This window comes from Bufo gargarizans, unplaced genomic scaffold (assembly GCF_014858855.1).
Source record: "Bufo gargarizans isolate SCDJY-AF-19 unplaced genomic scaffold, ASM1485885v1 fragScaff_scaffold_746_pilon, whole genome shotgun sequence".
NCBI lineage: Eukaryota > Metazoa > Chordata > Amphibia > Anura > Bufonidae > Bufo > Bufo gargarizans.
Genome location: NW_025334177.1, coordinates 182,241 through 201,839, shown reverse-complemented (window position 1 = coordinate 201,839; position 19,599 = coordinate 182,241). Strand labels below are relative to the sequence as shown.

The 19,599-nt window shown below is 50.0% G+C and overlaps 1 protein-coding gene across 2 annotated transcripts in view; it reads right to left on the bottom strand.

Moving 5' to 3' along the window:
- Window positions 1-9,162: 9,162 nt before the first annotated feature.
- The window catches only part of FAAH (fatty acid amide hydrolase), a 126,863-nt gene continuing 116,426 nt past the window's right edge, over window positions 9,163-19,599 (bottom strand). For both annotated transcript variants that reach the window (XM_044273561.1, XM_044273562.1), the window contains exons 10-15: window positions 13,341-13,440; window positions 12,886-12,929; window positions 12,456-12,495; window positions 10,201-10,309; window positions 9,977-10,122; window positions 9,163-9,573 (exon numbers count right to left, since the gene is read on the bottom strand). In XM_044273561.1, coding sequence (XP_044129496.1) covers window positions 9,436-9,573; window positions 9,977-10,122; window positions 10,201-10,309; window positions 12,456-12,495; window positions 12,886-12,929; window positions 13,341-13,440 — 577 coding nt within the window. In that variant the 3' untranslated portion in view covers window positions 9,163-9,435. The remainder of the gene's footprint in view (window positions 9,574-9,976; window positions 10,123-10,200; window positions 10,310-12,455; window positions 12,496-12,885; window positions 12,930-13,340; window positions 13,441-19,599) is intronic.

The following is a 19,599-nucleotide window of genomic DNA, read 5'->3' as shown; positions in this document are numbered from 1 at the left end:
ACTATAGACACTGTGTACAGTATATGTGTAGTATATAGGATAGGTATATACGGTATACACTATAGACACTGTGTACAGTATATGTGTAGTATATAGGATAGGTATATACGGTATACACTATAGACACTGTGTACAGTATATGTGTAGTATATAGGATAGGTATATACGGTATACACTATAGACACTGTGTACAGTATATGTGTAGTATATAGGATAGGTATATACGGTATACACTATAGACACTGTGTACAGTATATGTGTAGTATATAGGACAGGTATATACGGTATACACTATAGACACTGTGTACAGTATATGTGTAGTATATAGGACAGGTATATATACGGTATACACTATAGTCCTGTGTACAGTATATGTGTAGTATATAGGACAGGTATATACGGTATACACTACAGTCCTGTGTGCAGTATATGTGTAGTATATAGGACAGGTATATACGGTATACACTATAGATACTGTGTACAGTATATGTGTAGTATATAGGACAGGTATATACGGTATACACTATAGTCCTGTGTACAGTATATGTGTAGTATATAGGACAGGTATATACGGTATACACTATAGACACTGTGTACAGTATATGTGTAGTATATAGGACAGGTATATACGGTATACACTATAGACACTGTGTACAGTATATGTGTAGTATATAGGACAGGTATATACGGTATACACTATAGTCCTGTGTACAGTATATGTGTAGTATATAGGACAGGTATATACGGTATACACTATAGTACTGTGTGCAGTATATGTGTAGTATATAGGACAGGTATATACGGTATACACTATAGATACTGTGTACAGTATATGTGTAGTATATAGGATAGGTATATACGGTATACACTATAGATACTGTGTACAGTATATGTGTAGTATATAGGATAGGTATATACGGTATACACTATAGACACTGTGTACAGTATATGTGTAGTATATAGGACAGGTATATACGGTATACACTATAGACACTGTGTACAGTATATGTGTAGTATATAGGACAGGTATATACGGTATACACTGTACAGTATATGTGTACAGTATATGTGTAGTATATAGGACAGGTATACACTATAGTCCTGTGTGCAGTATATGTGTAGTATATAGGACAGGTATATATACGGTATACACTATAGTCCTGTGTACAGTATATGTGTAGTATATAGGACAGGTATATGCGGTATACACTATAGACACTGTGTACAGTATATGTGTAGTATATAGGACAGGTATATACGGTATACACTATAGTCCTGTGTACAGTATATGTGTAGTATATAGGACAGGTATATACGGTATACACTATAGACACTGTGTACAGTATATGTGTAGTATATAGGACAGGTATATACGGTATACACTATAGTCCTGTGTACAGTATATGTGTAGTATATAGGACAGGTATATACGGTATACACTATAGACACTGTACAGTATATGTGTAGTATATAGGACAGGTATATACGGAATACACCATAGTCCTGTGTACAGTATATGTGTAGTATATAGGACAGGTATATGCGGTATACACTATAGACACTGTGTACAGTATATGTGTAGTATATAGGACAGGTATATACGGTATACACTATAGTCCTGTGTACAGTATATGTGTAGTATATAGGACAGGTATATACGGTATACACTATAGACACTGTACAGTATATGTGTAGTATATAGGACAGGTATATACGGAATACACCATAGTCCTGTGTACAGTATATGTGTAGTATATAGGACAAGTATATATACGGTACACACTATAGTCCTGTGTGCAGTATGTGTGTAGTATATAGGACAGGTATATACGGTATACACTGTACAGTATATGTGTAGTATATAGGACAGGTATATACGGTATACACTATAGTCCTGTGTGCAGTATATGTGTAGTATATAGGACAGGTATATACGGTATACACTATAGTCCTGTGTACAGTATATGTGTAGTATATAGGACAGGTATATACGGTATACACTATAGTCCTGTGTGCAGTATGTGTGTAGTATATAGGACAGGTATATACGGTATACACTGTACAGTATATGTGTAGTATATAGGACAGGTATATACGGTATGCACTATAGACACTGTGTACAGTATATGTGTAGTATATAGGACAGGTATATACGGTATACACTATAGTCCTGTGTACAGTATATGTGTAGTATATAGGACAGGTATATACGGTATACACTATAGACACTGTACAGTATATGTGTAGTATATAGGACAGGTATATACGGTATACACTATAGACACTGTGTACAGTATATGTGTAGTATATAGGACAGGTATATACGGTATACACTATAGACACTGTGTACAGTATATGTGTAGTATATAGGACAGGTATATACGGTATACACTATAGTCCTGTGTACAGTATATGTGTAGTATATAGGACAGGTATATACGGTATACACTGTACAGTATATGTGTAGTATATAGGACAGGTATATACGGTATACACTATAGTCCTGTGTGCAGTATATGTGTAGTATATAGGACAGGTATATACGGTATGCACTATAGACACTGTGTACAGTATATGTGTAGTATATAGGACAGGTATATACGGTATACACTATAGTCCTGTGTACAGTATATGTGTAGTATATAGAACAGGTGTATACGGTATACACTATAGTCCTGTGTACAGTATATGTGTAGTATATAGGACAGGTATATACGGTATACACTGTACAGTATATGTGTAGTATATAGGACAGGTATATACGGTATACACTATAGTCCTGTGTGCAGTATATGTGTAGTATATAGGACAGGTATATACGGTATGCACTATAGACACTGTGTACAGTATATGTGTAGTATATAGGACAGGTATATACGGTGTACACTTTAGTCCTGTGTACAGTATATGTGTAGTATATAGGACAGGTATATACGGTATACACTATAGTCCTGTGTACAGTATATGTGTAGTATATAGGACAGGTATATACGGTATACTCTCTAGGACCTGTTTATGGAAGGTCTCCAGCGCTCTCCTCATCTGCTGCACGCTCTCCTCTCTCCTCTTCCTCTCTTCCTCCATTCTCCTGCGGATTTTCTGTCTCTTTCTCCATTTTAGGCCAAGTGACGCTGCAGCCACGACGCAGCCGGCGGTGACCAAGAGCTTGCACTCTAGAGCGCGCTCCGAGAGGATCTGCAGCAGCTTCTCCTGCATGATGAACATGGAGATTCAGGGTCCCGGCAGGAAGGGCGGCTGCTTACGTACTAGACGGTTGGCCCGCCGCCAGGCCTCGCCGAAGACTTAAAGGGAGAGGGCCGTTATTATGCTGGCCTAGCCGCCAAGTAATGGGATGTGCAGCTCTGGAGGTGACCGGAGAATAGCACATAATGTAACATCTGAATAGTGACTGCAGCTCCGGAGGTGACTGGAGTATAATACATGATGTAACAGCAGAATAGTGACTGCAGCTCTGGAGGTGACTGGAGTATAATACATGATGTAACAGCAGAATAGTGACTGCAGCTATGGTGGTGACTGGAGTATAATACATGATGTAACAGCAGAATAGTGACTGCAGCTATGGTGGTGACTGGAGTATAATACATGATGTAACAGCAGAAAAGTGACTGCAGCTCCGGAGGTGACTGGAGTATAATACATGATGTAACATCTGAATAGTGACTACAGCTCTGGTGGTGACTGGAGTATAATACACAATGTAACAGCAGAATAGTGACTGTAGCTCTGGAGGTGACTGAAGTATAATACATGATGTAACAGCAGAATAGTGACTGCAGCTCTGGAGGTGACTGGAGTATAATACATGATGTAACAGCACAATAGTGACTGCAGCTCTAGAGGTGACTGGAGTATAATATATGATGTAACAACAGAATTGTGTCTGCAGCTCTGGTGGTGACTGGAGTATAATACATGATGTAACAGCACAATAGTGACTGCAGCTCTGGTGGTGACTGGAGTATAATACATGATGTAACAGCAGAATAGTGACTGCAGCTCTGGTGGTGACAATAGTATAATACATGATGTAACAGCAGAATTGTGACTGCAGCTCTGGTGGTAACTGGAGTATAATATATGATGTAGCAGAAGAATAGTGACTGCAGCTCTGGAGGTGACTGGAGTATAATACATGATGTAACAGCAGAATAGTGACTGCAGCTCTGGTGGTGACTGGAGTATAAGACATGATGTAACAGCAGAATAGTGACTGCAGCTCTGGAGGTGACTGGAGTATAAGACATGATGTAACAGCAGAATAGTGACTGCAGCTCTGGTGGTGACAATAGTATAATACATGATGTAACAGCAGAATAGTGTCTGCAGCTCTGGTGGTGACTGAAGTATAATACATGATGTAACAGCAGAATAGTGACTGCAGCTCTGGTGGTGACTGGAGTATAATACATGATGTAACAGCAGAATAGTGACTGCAGCTCTGGTGGTGACAATAGTATAATACATGATGTAACAGCAGAATTGTGACTGCAGCTCTGGTGGTAACTGGAGTATAATATATGATGTAGCAGAAGAATAGTGACTGCAGCTCTGGAGGTGACTGGAGTATAATACATGATGTAACAGCAGAATAGTGACTGCAGCTCTGGTGGTGACTGGAGTATAATACATGATGTAACAGCAGAATAGTGTCTGCAGCTCTGGAGGTGACTGGAGTATAATACATGATGTAACAGCAGAATAGTGACTGCAGCTCTGGTGGTGACAATAGTATAATACATGATGTAACAGCAGAATAGTGTCTGCAGCTCTGGTGGTGACTGAAGTATAATACATGATGTAACAGCAGAATAGTGACTGCAGCTCTGGTGGTGACTGGAGTATAATACATGATGTAACAGCAGAATAGTGACTGCAGCTCTGGTGGTGACAATAGTATAATACATGATGTAACAGCAGAATTGTGACTGCAGCTCTGGTGGTAACTGGAGTATAATATATGATGTAGCAGCAGAATAGTGACTGCAGCTCTGGAGGTGACTGGAGTATAATACATGATGTAACAGCAGAATAGTGTCTGCAGCTCTGGTGGTGACTGGAGTATAATACATGATGTAACAGCAGAATAGTGACTGCAGCTCTGGTGGTGACTGGAGTATAATACATGATGTAACAGCAGAATAGTGTCTGTAGCTCTGGAGGTGACTGGAGTATAATACATGATGTAACAGCAGAATAGTGTCTGCAGCTCTGGTGGTGACTGGAGTATAATACATGATGTAACAGCAGAATAGTGACTGCAGCTCTGGTGGTGACTGGAGTATAATACATGATGTAACAGCAGAATAGTGACTGCAGCTCTGGAGGTGACTGGAGTATAATACATTATGTAGCAGCAGAATAGTGACTGCAGCTCTGGTGGTGACTGGAGTATAATACATGATGTAACAGCAGAATAGTGTCTGCAGCTCTGGAGGTGACTGGAGTATAATACATGATGTAGCAGCAGAATAGTGACTGCAGCTCTGGAGGTGACTGGAGTATAATACATGATGTAACAGCAGAATAGTGACTGCAGCTCTGGTGGTGACTGGAGTATGAGATATGATGTAACAGCAGAATAGTGACTGCAGCTCTGGTGGTGACTGGAGTATAATACATGATGTAACAGCAGAATAGTGACTGCAGCTCTGGAGGTTCAGAATCCAGGGGGAGGACACAGTGACTGCGGTTATATGAGGTGAATATTGTGACATACCGAAATCTTAGCATCAGTGACAAAGCGAGGCCCCGCCCTTCCCTCTGCACTGCAGCACACCATACTCTCCTCTCTACAGTATATGGCGGTATTACAGGGACCAGGGTGAGCGGCTCCTCCTCTCTACAGTATATGGCGGTATTACATGGACCAGGATGTGCGGCTCCTCCTCTCTACAGGACATGGCGGTATTACATGGACCATGATGAGCGGCTCCTCCTCTCTACAGTGCATGGCGGTATTACATGGACCAGGATGAGCGGCTCCTCCTCTCTACAGTACATGGCGGTATTACATGGACCATGATGAGCGGCTCCTCCTCTCTACAGTACATGGCGGTATTACAGGGACCAGGGTGAGCGGCTCCTCCTCTCTACAGTATATGGCGGTATTACATGGACCAGGATGTGCGGCTCCTCCTCTCTACAGGACATGGCGGTATTACATGGACCATGATGAGCGGCTCCTCCTCTCTACAGTGCATGGCGGTATTACATGGACCATGATGAGCGGCTCCTCCTCTCTACAGTATATGGCTGTATTACATGGACCATGATGAGCGGCTCCTCCTCTCTACAGGACATGGCGGTATTACATAGACCAGGATGAGCGGCTCCTCCTCTCTACATGACATGGCGGTATTACATGGTCCAGGATGAGCGGCTCCTCCTCTCTACAGTACATGGCGGTATTACATGGACCAGGATGAGCGGCTCCTCCTCTCTACAGTACATGGCGGTATTACATGGACCATGATGAGCGGCTCCTCCTCTCTACAGTACATGGCGGTATTACATGGACCAGGATGAGCGGCTCCTCCTCTCTACAGTGCATGGCGGTATTACATGGACCATAATGAGCGGCTCCTCCTCTCTACATGACATGGCGGTATTACATGGTCCAGGATGAGCGGCTCCTCCTCTCTACAGTACATGGCGGTATTACATGGACCAGGATGAGCGGCTCCTCCTCTCTACAGTACATGGCGGTATTACATGGACCATGATGAGCGGCTCCTCCTCTCTACAGTACATGGCGGTATTACATGGACCAGGATGAGCGGCTCCTCCTCTCTACAGTACATGGCGGTATTACATGGACCAGGATGAGCGGCTCCTCCTCTCTACAGTGTATGGCGGTATTACATGGACCAGGATGTGCGGCTCCTCCTCTCTACAGTACATGGCGGTATTACATGGACCAGGATGAGCGGCTCCTCCTCTCTACAGTACATGGCGGTATTACATGGACCAGGATGAGCGGCTCCTCCTCTCTACAGTATATGGCGGTATTACATGGACCATGATGAGCGGCTCCTCCTCTCTACAGGACATGGCGGTATTACATGGACCAGGGTGAGCGGCTCCTCCTCTCTACAGTACATGGCGGTATTACATGGACCAGGATGAGCGGCTCCTCCTCTCTACAGTACATGGCGGTATTACATGGACCAGGATGAGCGGCTCCTCCTCTCTACAGTACATGGCGGTATTACATGGACCAGGATGAGCGGCTCCTCCTCTCTACAGTGTATGGCGGTATTACATGGACCAGGATGAGCGGCTCCTCCTCTCTACAGTACATGGCGGTATTACATGGACCAGGATGAGCGGCTCCTCCTCTCTACAGTACATGGCGGTATTACATGGACCAGGATGAGCGGCTCCTCCTCTCTACAGTACATGGCGGTATTACATGGACCAGGATGAGCGGCTCCTCCTCTCTACAGTACATGGCGGTATTACATGGACCAGGATGAGCGGCTCCTCCTCTCTACAGGACATGGCGGTATTACATGGACCAGGATGAGCGGCTCCTCCTCTCTACAGTATATGGCGGTATTACATGGACCAGGATGAGCGGCTCCTCCTCTCTACAGTATATGGCGGTATTACATGGACCAGGATGAGCGGCTCCTCCTCTCTACCGGACATGGCGGTATTACATGGACCAGGATGAGCGGCTCCTCCTCTCTACAGTACATGGCAGTATTACATGGACCAGGATGAGCGGCTCCTCCTCTCTACAGTACATGGCAGTATTACATGGACCAGGATGAGCGGCTCCTCCTCTCTACAGGACATGGCGGTATTACATGGACCAGGATGAGCGGCTCCTCCTCTCTACAGTATATGGCGGTATTACATGGACCAGGATGAGCGGCTCCTCCTCTCTACAGGACATGGCGGTATTACATGGACCAGGATGAGCGGCTCCTCCTCTCTACAGTACATGGCGGTATTACATGGACCAGGATGAGCGGCTCCTCCTCTCTACAGGACATGGCGGTATTACATGGACCAGGATGAGCGGCTCCTCCTCTCTACAGTATATGGCGGTATTACATGGTCCAGGATGAGCGGCTCCTCCTCTCTACAGGACATGGCGGTATTACATGGACCAGGATGTGCGGCTCCTCCTCTCTACAGTACATGGCGGTATTACATGGACCAGGATGTGCGGCTCCTCCTCTCTACAGGACATGGCGGTATTACATGGACCAGGATGAGCGGCTCCTCCTCTCTACAGGACATGGCGGTATTACATGGACCAGGATGAGCGGCTCCTCCTCTCTACAGTATATGGCGGTATTACATGGACCAGGATGAGCGGCTCCTCCTCTCTACAGTATATGGCGGTATTACATGGTCCAGGATGAGCGGCTCCTCCTCTCTACAGGACATGGCGGTATTACATGGACCAGGATGTGCGGCTCCTCCTCTCTACAGTACATGGCGGTATTACATGGACCAGGATGTGCGGCTCCTCCTCTCTACAGGACATGGCGGTATTACATGGACCAGGATGAGCGGCTTCTCCTCTCTACAGGACATGGCGGTATTACATGGACCAGGATGAGCGGCTCCTCCTCTCTACAGTATATGGCGGTATTACATGGACCAGGATGAGCGGCTCCTCCTCTCTACAGTATATGGCGGTATTACATGGTCCAGGGTGAGCGGCTCCTCCTCTCTACAGTACATGGCGGTATTACATGGACCATGATGAGCGGCTCCTCCTCTCTACAGTACATGGCGGTATTACATGGACCAGGATGAGCGGCTCCTCCTCTCTACAGTACATGGCGGTATTACATGGACCAGGATGAGCGGCTCCTCCTCTCTACAGTACATGGCGGTATTACATGGACCAGGATGAGCGGCTCCTCCTCTCTACAGGACATGGCGGTATTACATGGACCAGGATGAGCGCCATGGCTCTGGCTGTATGAGGCATTTCCTGTCCGCTGACGGCTCTGGGGGCCATATGACGGTATAGTGGGGTCTGTAGGGCAATCACTAGGCAGGCGGGGGGTGCACAGCCAGGCACCATTGGGTGGCGGGATTTGGGGGTCCACAACTTCCTTATGATGATTGGGGGTCAGTATTTATTTATTTAAAGCAAACCTCAGGAGACGTTGGGGGGGGTCACCTTTTATTTTTCCGCTGTTCTGGCAGCCATGCTGGATTAACCCTTTAATTGCTGCCCCAATCCTCGACACAAATAGAACCTGGGTCTCTGTACACACCGGACCCCCAGTGCTGCTTACAATGGGAGTGGAGGGGCCACGTCGCCATTCAGCTGCACTGGGGGGTTTCTGGTGTGTCCACCCTGCGCAGTGTGAACAGCGACTAACAAGCAGGAGGCGACCGGGGGCTGTGACTGAGGAGGAGGGCTGCTACGGGGTGGCCCCTCTAGCTGGATGGCGGGGGGTCCACGCGGCCTCGGGTCGCCGTCTCCACCTCCTTCATCAGGCGCAGGCACTGCTCTTCCTGCCACTGTAAAGCCACACACTGCACCGCCACCGGCAGCCCCACCCCCCCCTCCATGGCCTGAAAGAGACAAGGGGCAGTCGTTAGGGTAACACCCCCTCTGCCCGCGCACGGGGAGCGGGAGAGGCGCGCACGGGGAGCGGGAGAGGCGCGCACGGGGAGCGGGAGAGGCGCGCACGGGGCGCGGGAGAGTCGCGCACGGGGCGCGGGAGAGGCACGCAAGGGGAGCGGGAGAGGCGCGCACGGGGAGCGGGAGAGGCGCGCACGGGGAGCGGAGAGGAGCGCACGGGGCGCGGGAGAGGAGCGCACGGGGCGCGGGAGAGGAGCGCACGGGGCGCGGGAGAGGAGCGCACGGGGCGCGGGAGAGGCGCGCAAGGGGCGCGGGAGAGGCGCGCAAGGGGCGCGGGAGAGGCGCGCACGGTGAGCGGGAGAGGCGCGCACGGGGAGCGGGAGAGGCACGCACCTTGATCACTTCCTTGTCCCAGGGGTCGTTATAATAGCCCTTATAATGCTTCAGCTCTGCCTCGTCCTCGGCGGTAACGCGGGTGACAGGGAGAACCCCGACCGGAAGGTTCAGGATATTGAAGAGCATGGTGAAGCCAAAGGCGGCTGCGGAAAACCAAGAAGACCCCGTCAGACCCGGCGGGCGAGACACGAGGCGGACCAGAGCCTCACCCACAGACTTACCAAAGAGCTTCCCGGGGTGACCGACATTGAAGGCCGGGCTGAGCATGGGGCAGAGGAGCGCGTCCAGGCCGAGCTTCCGCCATTCCGAGATGAAGTCGCAACGATATTCCTGTAAGGAGTCGACCGCCATGAATATCATCACCCCCCTCAATACCGCCATGAATATCATCACCCCCCTCAATACCGCCATGAATATCATCACCCCCCCACAAGACCGCCATAAATATCATCACAACCCACAAGACCGCCATAAATATCATCACCCCCCCACAAGACCGCCATCAATATCATCACCCCCCCACAAGACCGCCATGAATATCATCACCCCCCCACAAGACCGCCATGAATATCATCACCCCCCACAAGACCGCCACAAATATCATCACCCCCCCACAAGACCGCCATAAATATCATCACCCCCCCACAAGACCGCCATAAATATCATCACCCCCTCACAAGACCGCCACAAATATCATCACCCCCCCACAAGACCGCCATGAATATCATCACCCCCCCACAAGACCGCCATGAATATCATCACCCCCCACAAGACCGCCACAAATATCATCACCCCCCCACAAGACCGCCATAAATATCATTACCCCCCTACAAGACCGCCATAAATATCATCACCCCCCCACAAGACCGCCATAAATATCATCACCCCCCCTCAATACCGCCATAAATATCATCACCCCCCCCACAAGACCGCCATAAATATCATCACCCCCCCTCAATACCGCCATGAATATCATCACCCCCACAAGACCGCCACAAATATCATCACCTCCCCACAAGACCGCCAAGAATATCATCACCTCCCACAAGACCGCCATGAATATCATCACCCCCCCTCAAGACCGCCATGAATATCATCACCCCCCCACAAGACCGCCATCAATATCATCACCCCCCCACAAAACCGCCAAGAATATCATCACCCCCCCACAAGACCGCCATGAATATCATTACCCCCCCACAAGACCGCTAAGAATATCATCACCCCCCCACAAGACCGCCATGAATATCATCACCCCCCCACAAGACCGCCATGAATATCATCACCCCCCCACATAACCAACACAAATATCATCACCCCCCCACAAGACCCAGTGTGCACCCCCATATTACCCTATGTTACCCCCCAGTGTGCACCCCCACATTACCCTACGTTACCACAGTGTGCACCCCCACATTACCCTACGTTAACCCCCAGTGTGCACCCCCATATTAATCTTTGTTACCCCCCAGTGTGCACCCCCACATTACCCTACGTTACCCCCCATAGTGCACCCCCACATTACCCTACGTTACTCCACAGTGTGAACCCCCACATTACACTACGTTACCCCCAGTGTGCGCCCCCACATTACCCTACGTTACTCCACAGTGTGCACCCCCACATTGTCCTACGTTACCCCCAGTGTGCGCCCCCACATTACCCTACGTTACTCCACAGTGTGCCCCCCACATTACCCTACGTAACCCCCCAGTGTGCACCCCCATATTACCCTATGTTACTCCACAGTGTGCACCCCATATTACCCTACTTTACTCCACAGTGTGGACCCCCACATTACCCTACGTTACCCCCATAGTGCACCCCCATATTACCTTACGTTACTCCACAGTGTGCACCCCATCATTACCCTACGTTACTCCCCAGTGTGCACCCCCTCATTACCCTACGTTACTCCACATTACCCTACGTTAATCCACAGGGTGCACCCCCACATTACCCTACATTACTCTACAGTGTGCACCCCCACATTACCCTACATTACTTCCACTGTGTACCCCCACATTACCCTACGTTACTCCACAGTGTACACCCCCACATTACCCAAGTTACCCCTCAGTGTGCACCCCCACATTACCCTGCGTTACTCCACAGTGTGCACCCCCACATTACCCTTCGTTACCCACCAGTGTGCACCCCCACATTACCCTGCGTTACTCCACAGTGTGCACCCCCACATTACCCTACATTACTCCCACTGTGTACCCCCACATTACCCTACGTTACTCCCACTGTGTACCCCCACATTACCCTACGTTACTCCACAGTGTACACCCCCACATTACCCTACGTTACTCCACAGTGTGCACCCCCACATTACCCTACGTTACCCCCAGTGTGCACCCCCACATTACCCTACGTTACCCCCAGTGTGCACCCCCACATTACCCTACATTACCACAGTCTGCAACCCCACATTACCCTACATTACTCCCAGTGTGCACCCCCACATTACCTTAATCGCTGTGTAGTGTTTCCACAGATCCTTCACAGAGCTAAAACAAGAAGATAAGAGATCGATCACATCCAGCCGTCCTCCACTATATACCTCCGTCCTCCGCCACGTCCACCCGTCCTCCGCCACGTCCACCCGTCCTCCACTGTAGCCACCTGTCCTCTGCTATATCCGCCTCATCCTCCGCCATCTACGGGCAATAGGGTACGCCCAGGCGGAGCAGCTACGCCCTTCCTGTGGTCACACAGTGTTCCTGCGCTGCCAGTGACTGGTGAACGTGGCTTGGACACGTGCGGTTAGCTGCGCCATCTGGCCATGCACATACAAGCAGTTAAAGAGTTAATTGGCATAGTCTGGAATTCAGCTCCGATACGGAGGCAGCGTGACGTCACCAGGCGGCGGATATTACGTGAGATGAGCGCCATCTTACCTGCAGCCACAGTGCGCCTCCACGTGATTGGCGATTCGTGGGAACTAAGACAAGATGTGAATGACAGTGAGACTCCGAGGAAGGGGCGTCCGAAAAACTGCGCCATCAGCTGACAGCGCCAAAACATGCAGAATATGAGACGGTTGCCAGGAAAATTCCAGCAACACTGCGCCTACAACATCTCCAAAAAAGGTGAATACTGCTCCAGATGTGACTGCAGCTTTAGATGTGTCTGGAGAATAAGTCAGGGCGTAAAAGCAGAACAGTGACTGCAGCTCTGGATGTGACTGGAGAATAAGTCATGGCGTAAGAGCAGAACAGTGACTGCAGCTTTAGATGTGACTGGAGAATAAGTCATGGCATAAAGGCATAACTGTGACTGCAGCTCTGGATGTGACCAAGGCAGTAGACATCATGTGCTGCAGCCTCAGGCCTTTGTCATGACACATACTCACCACCGGCCTCATGAAGAACGCCGCCATCTTCTTGACAATGTTCGGGATCTTGTACAGGAAGAGCTGCTGCTTCAGGTTGGGATCCACGATGTCGGGGAGACTGCAGAACACAAGAACCATGGTATGTGCCACGTCATATACACGGAGAAAACATGAGAGACGACACACGGGGCTCCATAACTACAGGGCTGGTCACTGGGGTCAGATGAAGATTCCCTGTCCACCTTAGATTCTCAAGGAGGACGCAGCCGACCTCTACAGAGAATGTCAGTCTACATGTGTCTCTGCAGTGACCACGAACCGCCTCCGCCTGATCGTCCCTCTGCAGTGACCATGAACCGCCTCCGCCTGATCGTCCCTCTGCAGTGACCATGAACCGCCTCCGCCTGATCGTCCCTCTGCAGTGACTATGAACTGCCTACGCTTGATCATCCCTCTGCAGTGACCATAAACCGCCTCCGCCTGATCATCCCTCTGCAGTGACCATAAACCGCCTCCACCTGATCATCCCTCTGCAGTGACCATGAACCGCCTCCGCCTGATCGTCCCTCTGCAGTGACTATGAACTGCCTCCGTCTGATCATCACTCTGCAGTGACCATGAACCGCCTCCGCCTGATCGTCCCTCTGCAGTGACTATGAGCTGCCTCCGCCTGATCGTCCCTCTGCAGTGACCATGAACTGCCTCCGTCTGATCATCACTCTGCAGTGACCATAAACTGCCTCCGTCTGATCATCACTCTGCAGTGACCATGAACTGCCTCCGCCTGATCGTCCCTCTGCAGTGACTATGAACTGCCTCCGTCTGCTCATCACTCTGCAGTGACCATGAACTGCCTCCGTCTGATCATCACTCTGCAGTGACCATGAACCGCCTCCGCCTGATCGTCCCTCTGCAGTGACCATGAACTGCCTCCGTCTGATCGTCCCTCTGCAGTGACCATAAACTGCCTACGCCTAATCGTCCCTCTGCAGTGACCATAAACCGCCTCCGCCTGATCGTCCCTCTGCAGTGACCATAAACCGCCTCCGCCTGATCGTCCCTCTGCAGTGACCATGAACTGCCTCCGCCTGATCGTCCCTCTGCAGTGACCATAAACTGCCTCCGTCTGATCGTCCCTCTGCAGTGACCACGAACCGCCTCCACCTGATCGTCCCTCTGCAGTGACCACGAACCGCCTCCGCCTGATCGTCCCTCTGCAGTGACCATGAACCGCCTCCGCCTGATCGTCCCTCTGCAGTGACCATGAACTGCCTCCGCCTGATCGTCCCTCTGCAGTGACCATGAACTGCCTCCGTCTGATCGTCCCTCTGCAGTGACCATAAACTGCCTACGCCTAATCGTCCCTCTGCAGTGACCATAAACCGCCTCCGCCTGATCGTCCCTCTACAGTGACCATGAACTGCCTCCGCCTGATCGTCCCTCTGCAGTGACCATGAACTGCCTCCGTCTGATCGTCCCTCTGCAGTGACCATAAACTGCCTACGCCTAATCGTCCCTCTGCAGTGACCATGAACTGCCTCCGCCTGATCGTCCCTCTGCAGTGACCATGAACTGCCTCCGCCTGATCGTCCCTCTGCAGTGACCATGAACTGCCTCCGCCTGATCGTCCCTCTGCAGTGACCATGAACCGCCTCCGCCTGATCGTCCCTCTGCAGTGACCATGAACTGCCTCCGCCTGATCGTCCCTCTGCAGTGACCATGAGCTGCCTCCGCCTGATCATCCCTCTGCAGTGACCATAAACTGCCTACGCCTGATCGTCCCTCTGCAGTGACCATGAACTGCCTCCGCCTGATCGTCCCTCTGCAGTGACCATGAACTGCCTCCGCCTGATCGTCCCTCTGCAGTGACCATAAACTGCCTCCGTCTGATTGTCCCTCTGCAGTGACCACGAACCGCCTCCGCCTGATCGTCCCTCTGCAGTGACCATGAACTGCCTCCGCCTGATCGTCCCTCTGCAGTGACCATGAGCTGCCTCCGCCTGATCATCCCTCTGCAGTGACCATAAACTGCCTACGCCTAATCGTCCCTCTGCAGTGACCATAAACCGCCTCCGCCTGATCGTCCCTCTGCAGTGACCATGAACTGCCTCCGCCTGATCGTCCCTCTGCAGTGACCATGAACTGCCTCCGTCTGATCGTCCCTCTGCAGTGACCACGAACCGCCTCCGCCTGATCGTCCCTCTGCAGTGACCATGAACCGCCTCCGTCTGATCGTCCCTCTGCAGTGACCATAAACTGCCTCCGCCTGATCATCCCTCTGCAGTGACCATGAACCGCCTCCGCCTGATCGTCCCTCTGCAGTGACTATGAACTGCCTCCGCCTGATCATCCCTCTGCAGTGACCATAAACCGCCTAGGGCTGATCGTCCCTCTGCAGTGACCATGAACCGCCTCCGCCTGATCGTCCCTCTGCAGTGACTATGAACTGCCTCCGCCTGATCATCCCTCTGCAGTGACCATAAACTGCCTCCACCTGATCATCCCTCTGCAGTGACCATAAACCGCCTAGGGCTGATCATCCCTCTGCAGTGACCATGAACCGCCTCCGCCTGATCGTCCCTCTGCAGTGACCATAAACTGCCTCCACCTGATCATCCCTCTGCAGTGACCATAAACCGCCTAGGGCTGATCGTCCCTCTGCAGTGACCATGAACTGCCTCCGTCTGATCGTCCCTCTGCAGTGACCACGAACCGCCTCCGCCTGATCGTCCCTCTGCAGTGACCATAAGGCGCCTCTGCCTGATCATCCGTTCACAACCTCAAACAACCTTCAACTTCGAAAAAAATTACTGCATATAACAGTGTCCCCTTATCAGAACCCTCCCCACAGAACACCCCATATAACAGTGCCCCCTCCCCAGAAAACACATCCTCATATAACACCCCATATAACAGTGCCCCCTCCACAGAAAATACTCCCTCATATAACACCCCATATAACAGTGCCCCCTCCCCAGAAAACACATCCTCATATAACACCCCATATAACAGTGCCCCCTCCACAGAAAACACATCCTCATATAACACCCCATATAACAGTGCCCCCTCCCCAGAAAAGTCCCCCTCATATAACACCCCATATAACAGTGACCCCTCCCCAGAAAACACATCCTCATATAACACCCCATATAACAGTGCCCCCTCCCCAGAAAATACTCCCTCATATAACACCCCATATAACAGTGCCCCCTCCCCAGAAAACACACCCTCATATAACACCCCATATAACAGTGCCCCCTCCACAGAAAACACATCCTCATATAACACCCCATATAACAGTGCCCCCTCCCCAGAAAAGTCCCCCTCATATAACACCCCATATAACAGTGACCCCTCCCCAGAAAAACACATCCTCATATAACACCCCATATAACAGTGCCCCCTCCCCAGAAAATACTCCCTCATATAACACCCCATATAACAGTGCCCCCTCCACAGAAAATACTCCCTCATATAACACCCCATATAACAGTGCCCCCTCCCCAGAAAAGTCCCCCTCATATAACACCCCATATAACAGTGACCCCTCCCCAGAAAACACCCCCTCATATAACACCCCATACAACAGTGCCCCCTCCCCAGAAAATACTCCCTCATATAACACCCCATATAACAGTGCCCCCTCCCCAGAAAACAACCCCTCATATAATGCCCCATATAACAGTGCCCCCTCCACAGAAAACAACCCCTCATATAACACCCCATATAACAGTGCCCCCTCCCCAGAAAACAACCCCTCATATAATGCCCCCATATAACAGTGCCCCCTCCCCAGAAAACACCCCTCATATAACAACCCATATAACAGTGCCCCCTCCCCAGAAAATACTCCCTCATATAACACCCCATATAACAGTGCCCCTCCCCAGAAAACACCCCCTCATATAACACCCCATATAACAGTGCCCCCTCCCCAGAAAATACTCCCTCATATAACACCCCATATAACAGTGCCCCCTCCCCAGAAAACAACCCCTCATATAACATCCCATATAACAGTGCCCCCTCGCCAGAAAACACCCCCTCATATAATGCCCCATATAACAGTGCCCCCTCCCCAGAAAATACTCCATCATATAACACCCCATATAACAGTGCCCCCTCCCCAGAAAACACCCCCTCATATAATGCCCCATATAACAGTGCCCCTTCCCCAGAAAATACTCCCTCATATAACACCCCATATAACAGTGCCCCTCCCCAGAAAACAACCCCTCATATAACCCCATATAACAGTGCCCCCTCCCCAGAAAACACCCCCTCATATAACACCCCATACAACAGTGCCCCCTCCCCAGAAAATACTCCCTCATATAACACCCCATATAACAGTGCCCCCTCCCCAGAAAAAAACCCCTCATATAATGCCCCATATAACAGTGCCCCCTCCCCAGAAAACAACCCCTCATATAACAACCCATATAACAGTGCCCCCTCCCCAGAAAATACTCCCTCATATAACACCCCATATAACAGTGCCCCCTCCCCAGAAAACACCCCCTCATATAACACCCCATATAACAGTGCCCCCTCCCCAGAAAATACTCCCTCATATAACACCCCATATAACAGTGCCCCCCTCCCCAGAAACAACCCCTCATATAATGCCCCATATAACAGTGCCCCCTCCCCAGAAAAACAACCCCTCATATACACCCCATATAACAGTGCCCCCTCCCCAGAAAAACACCCCTCATATAATGCCCCCATATAACAGTGCCCCCTCCCCAGAAAACAACCCCTCATATAACAACCCATATAACAGTGCCCCCTCCCCAGAAATACTCCCGCATATACACCCATATAACAGTGCCCCCTCCCAGAAAACACCCCCTCATATAACAACCCATATAACAGTGCCCCCTCCCCAGAAAATACTCCCTCACATAACACCCCATATAACGTGCCCCCTCCCCAGAAAACACCCCCTCATATAACACCCCATATAACAGTGCCCCTCCCCAGAAAATACTCCCTCATATAACACCCCATATAACAGTGCCCCCTCCCCAGAAAACAACCCCTCATATAACATCCCATATAACAGTGCCCCCTCCCCAGAAAACACCCCCTCATATAATGCCCCATATAACAGTGCCCCCTCCCCAGAAAATACTCCATCATATAACACCCCATATAACAGTGCCCCCTCCCCAGAAAACACCCCCTTATATAATGCCCCATATAACAGTGCCCCTTCCCCAGAAAATACTCCCTCATATAACACCCCATATAACAGTGCCCCCTCCCCAGAAAACAACCCCTCATATAACACCCCATATAACAGTGCCCCCTCCCCAGAAAACACCCCCTCATATAACACCCCATATAACAGTGCCCCCTCCCCAGAAAATACTCCCTCATATAACACCCCATATAACAGTGCCCCCTCCCCAGAAAACAACCCCTCATATAATGCCCCATATAACAGTGCCCCCTCCCCAGAAAACAACCCCTCATATAATGCCCCATATAACAGTGCCCCCTCCCCAGAAAACAACCCCTCATAATACAACCCATATAACAGTGCCCCCTCCCCAGAAAATACCTCCCTCATATAACACCCTATATAACAGTGCCCCCTCCCCAGAAAATACTCCCTCATATAACACCCCATATAACAGTGCCCCCTCCCCAGAAAACACCCCCTCATATAACACCCCATATAACAGTGCCCCTCCCCAGAAAATACTCCCTCATATAACACCCCATGTAACAGTGCCCCTCCCCAGAAAAATAACCCCTCATATAACATCCCATATAACAGTGCCCCCGCGCCAGAAAACACCCCCTCATATAATGCCCCATATAACAGTGCCCCCTCCCCAGAAAATACTCCCTCATATAACACCCCATATAACAGTGCCCCCCTCCCCAGAAAACAACCCCCTCATATACAGCCCCATATAACAGTGCCCACTCTCCAGAAAATACTCCCTCATATAACACCCCATATAACAGTGCCCCCTCCCCAGAAAACAACCCCTCTATAACAATCCCATATAACAGTGCCCCCTCGCCAGAAAACACCCCCTCATATAATGCCCCATATAACAGTGCCCCCTCCCCAGAAATACTCCCTCATATAACACCCCATATAACAGTGCCCCCTCCCCAGAAAACACCCCCTCATATAATGCCCCATATAACAGTGCCCCCCTCCGCAGAAAACACCCCCTCATATAACACCCCATATAACAGTGCCCCCTCCCCAGAAAATACTCCCTCATATAACACCCATATAACAGTGCCCCCT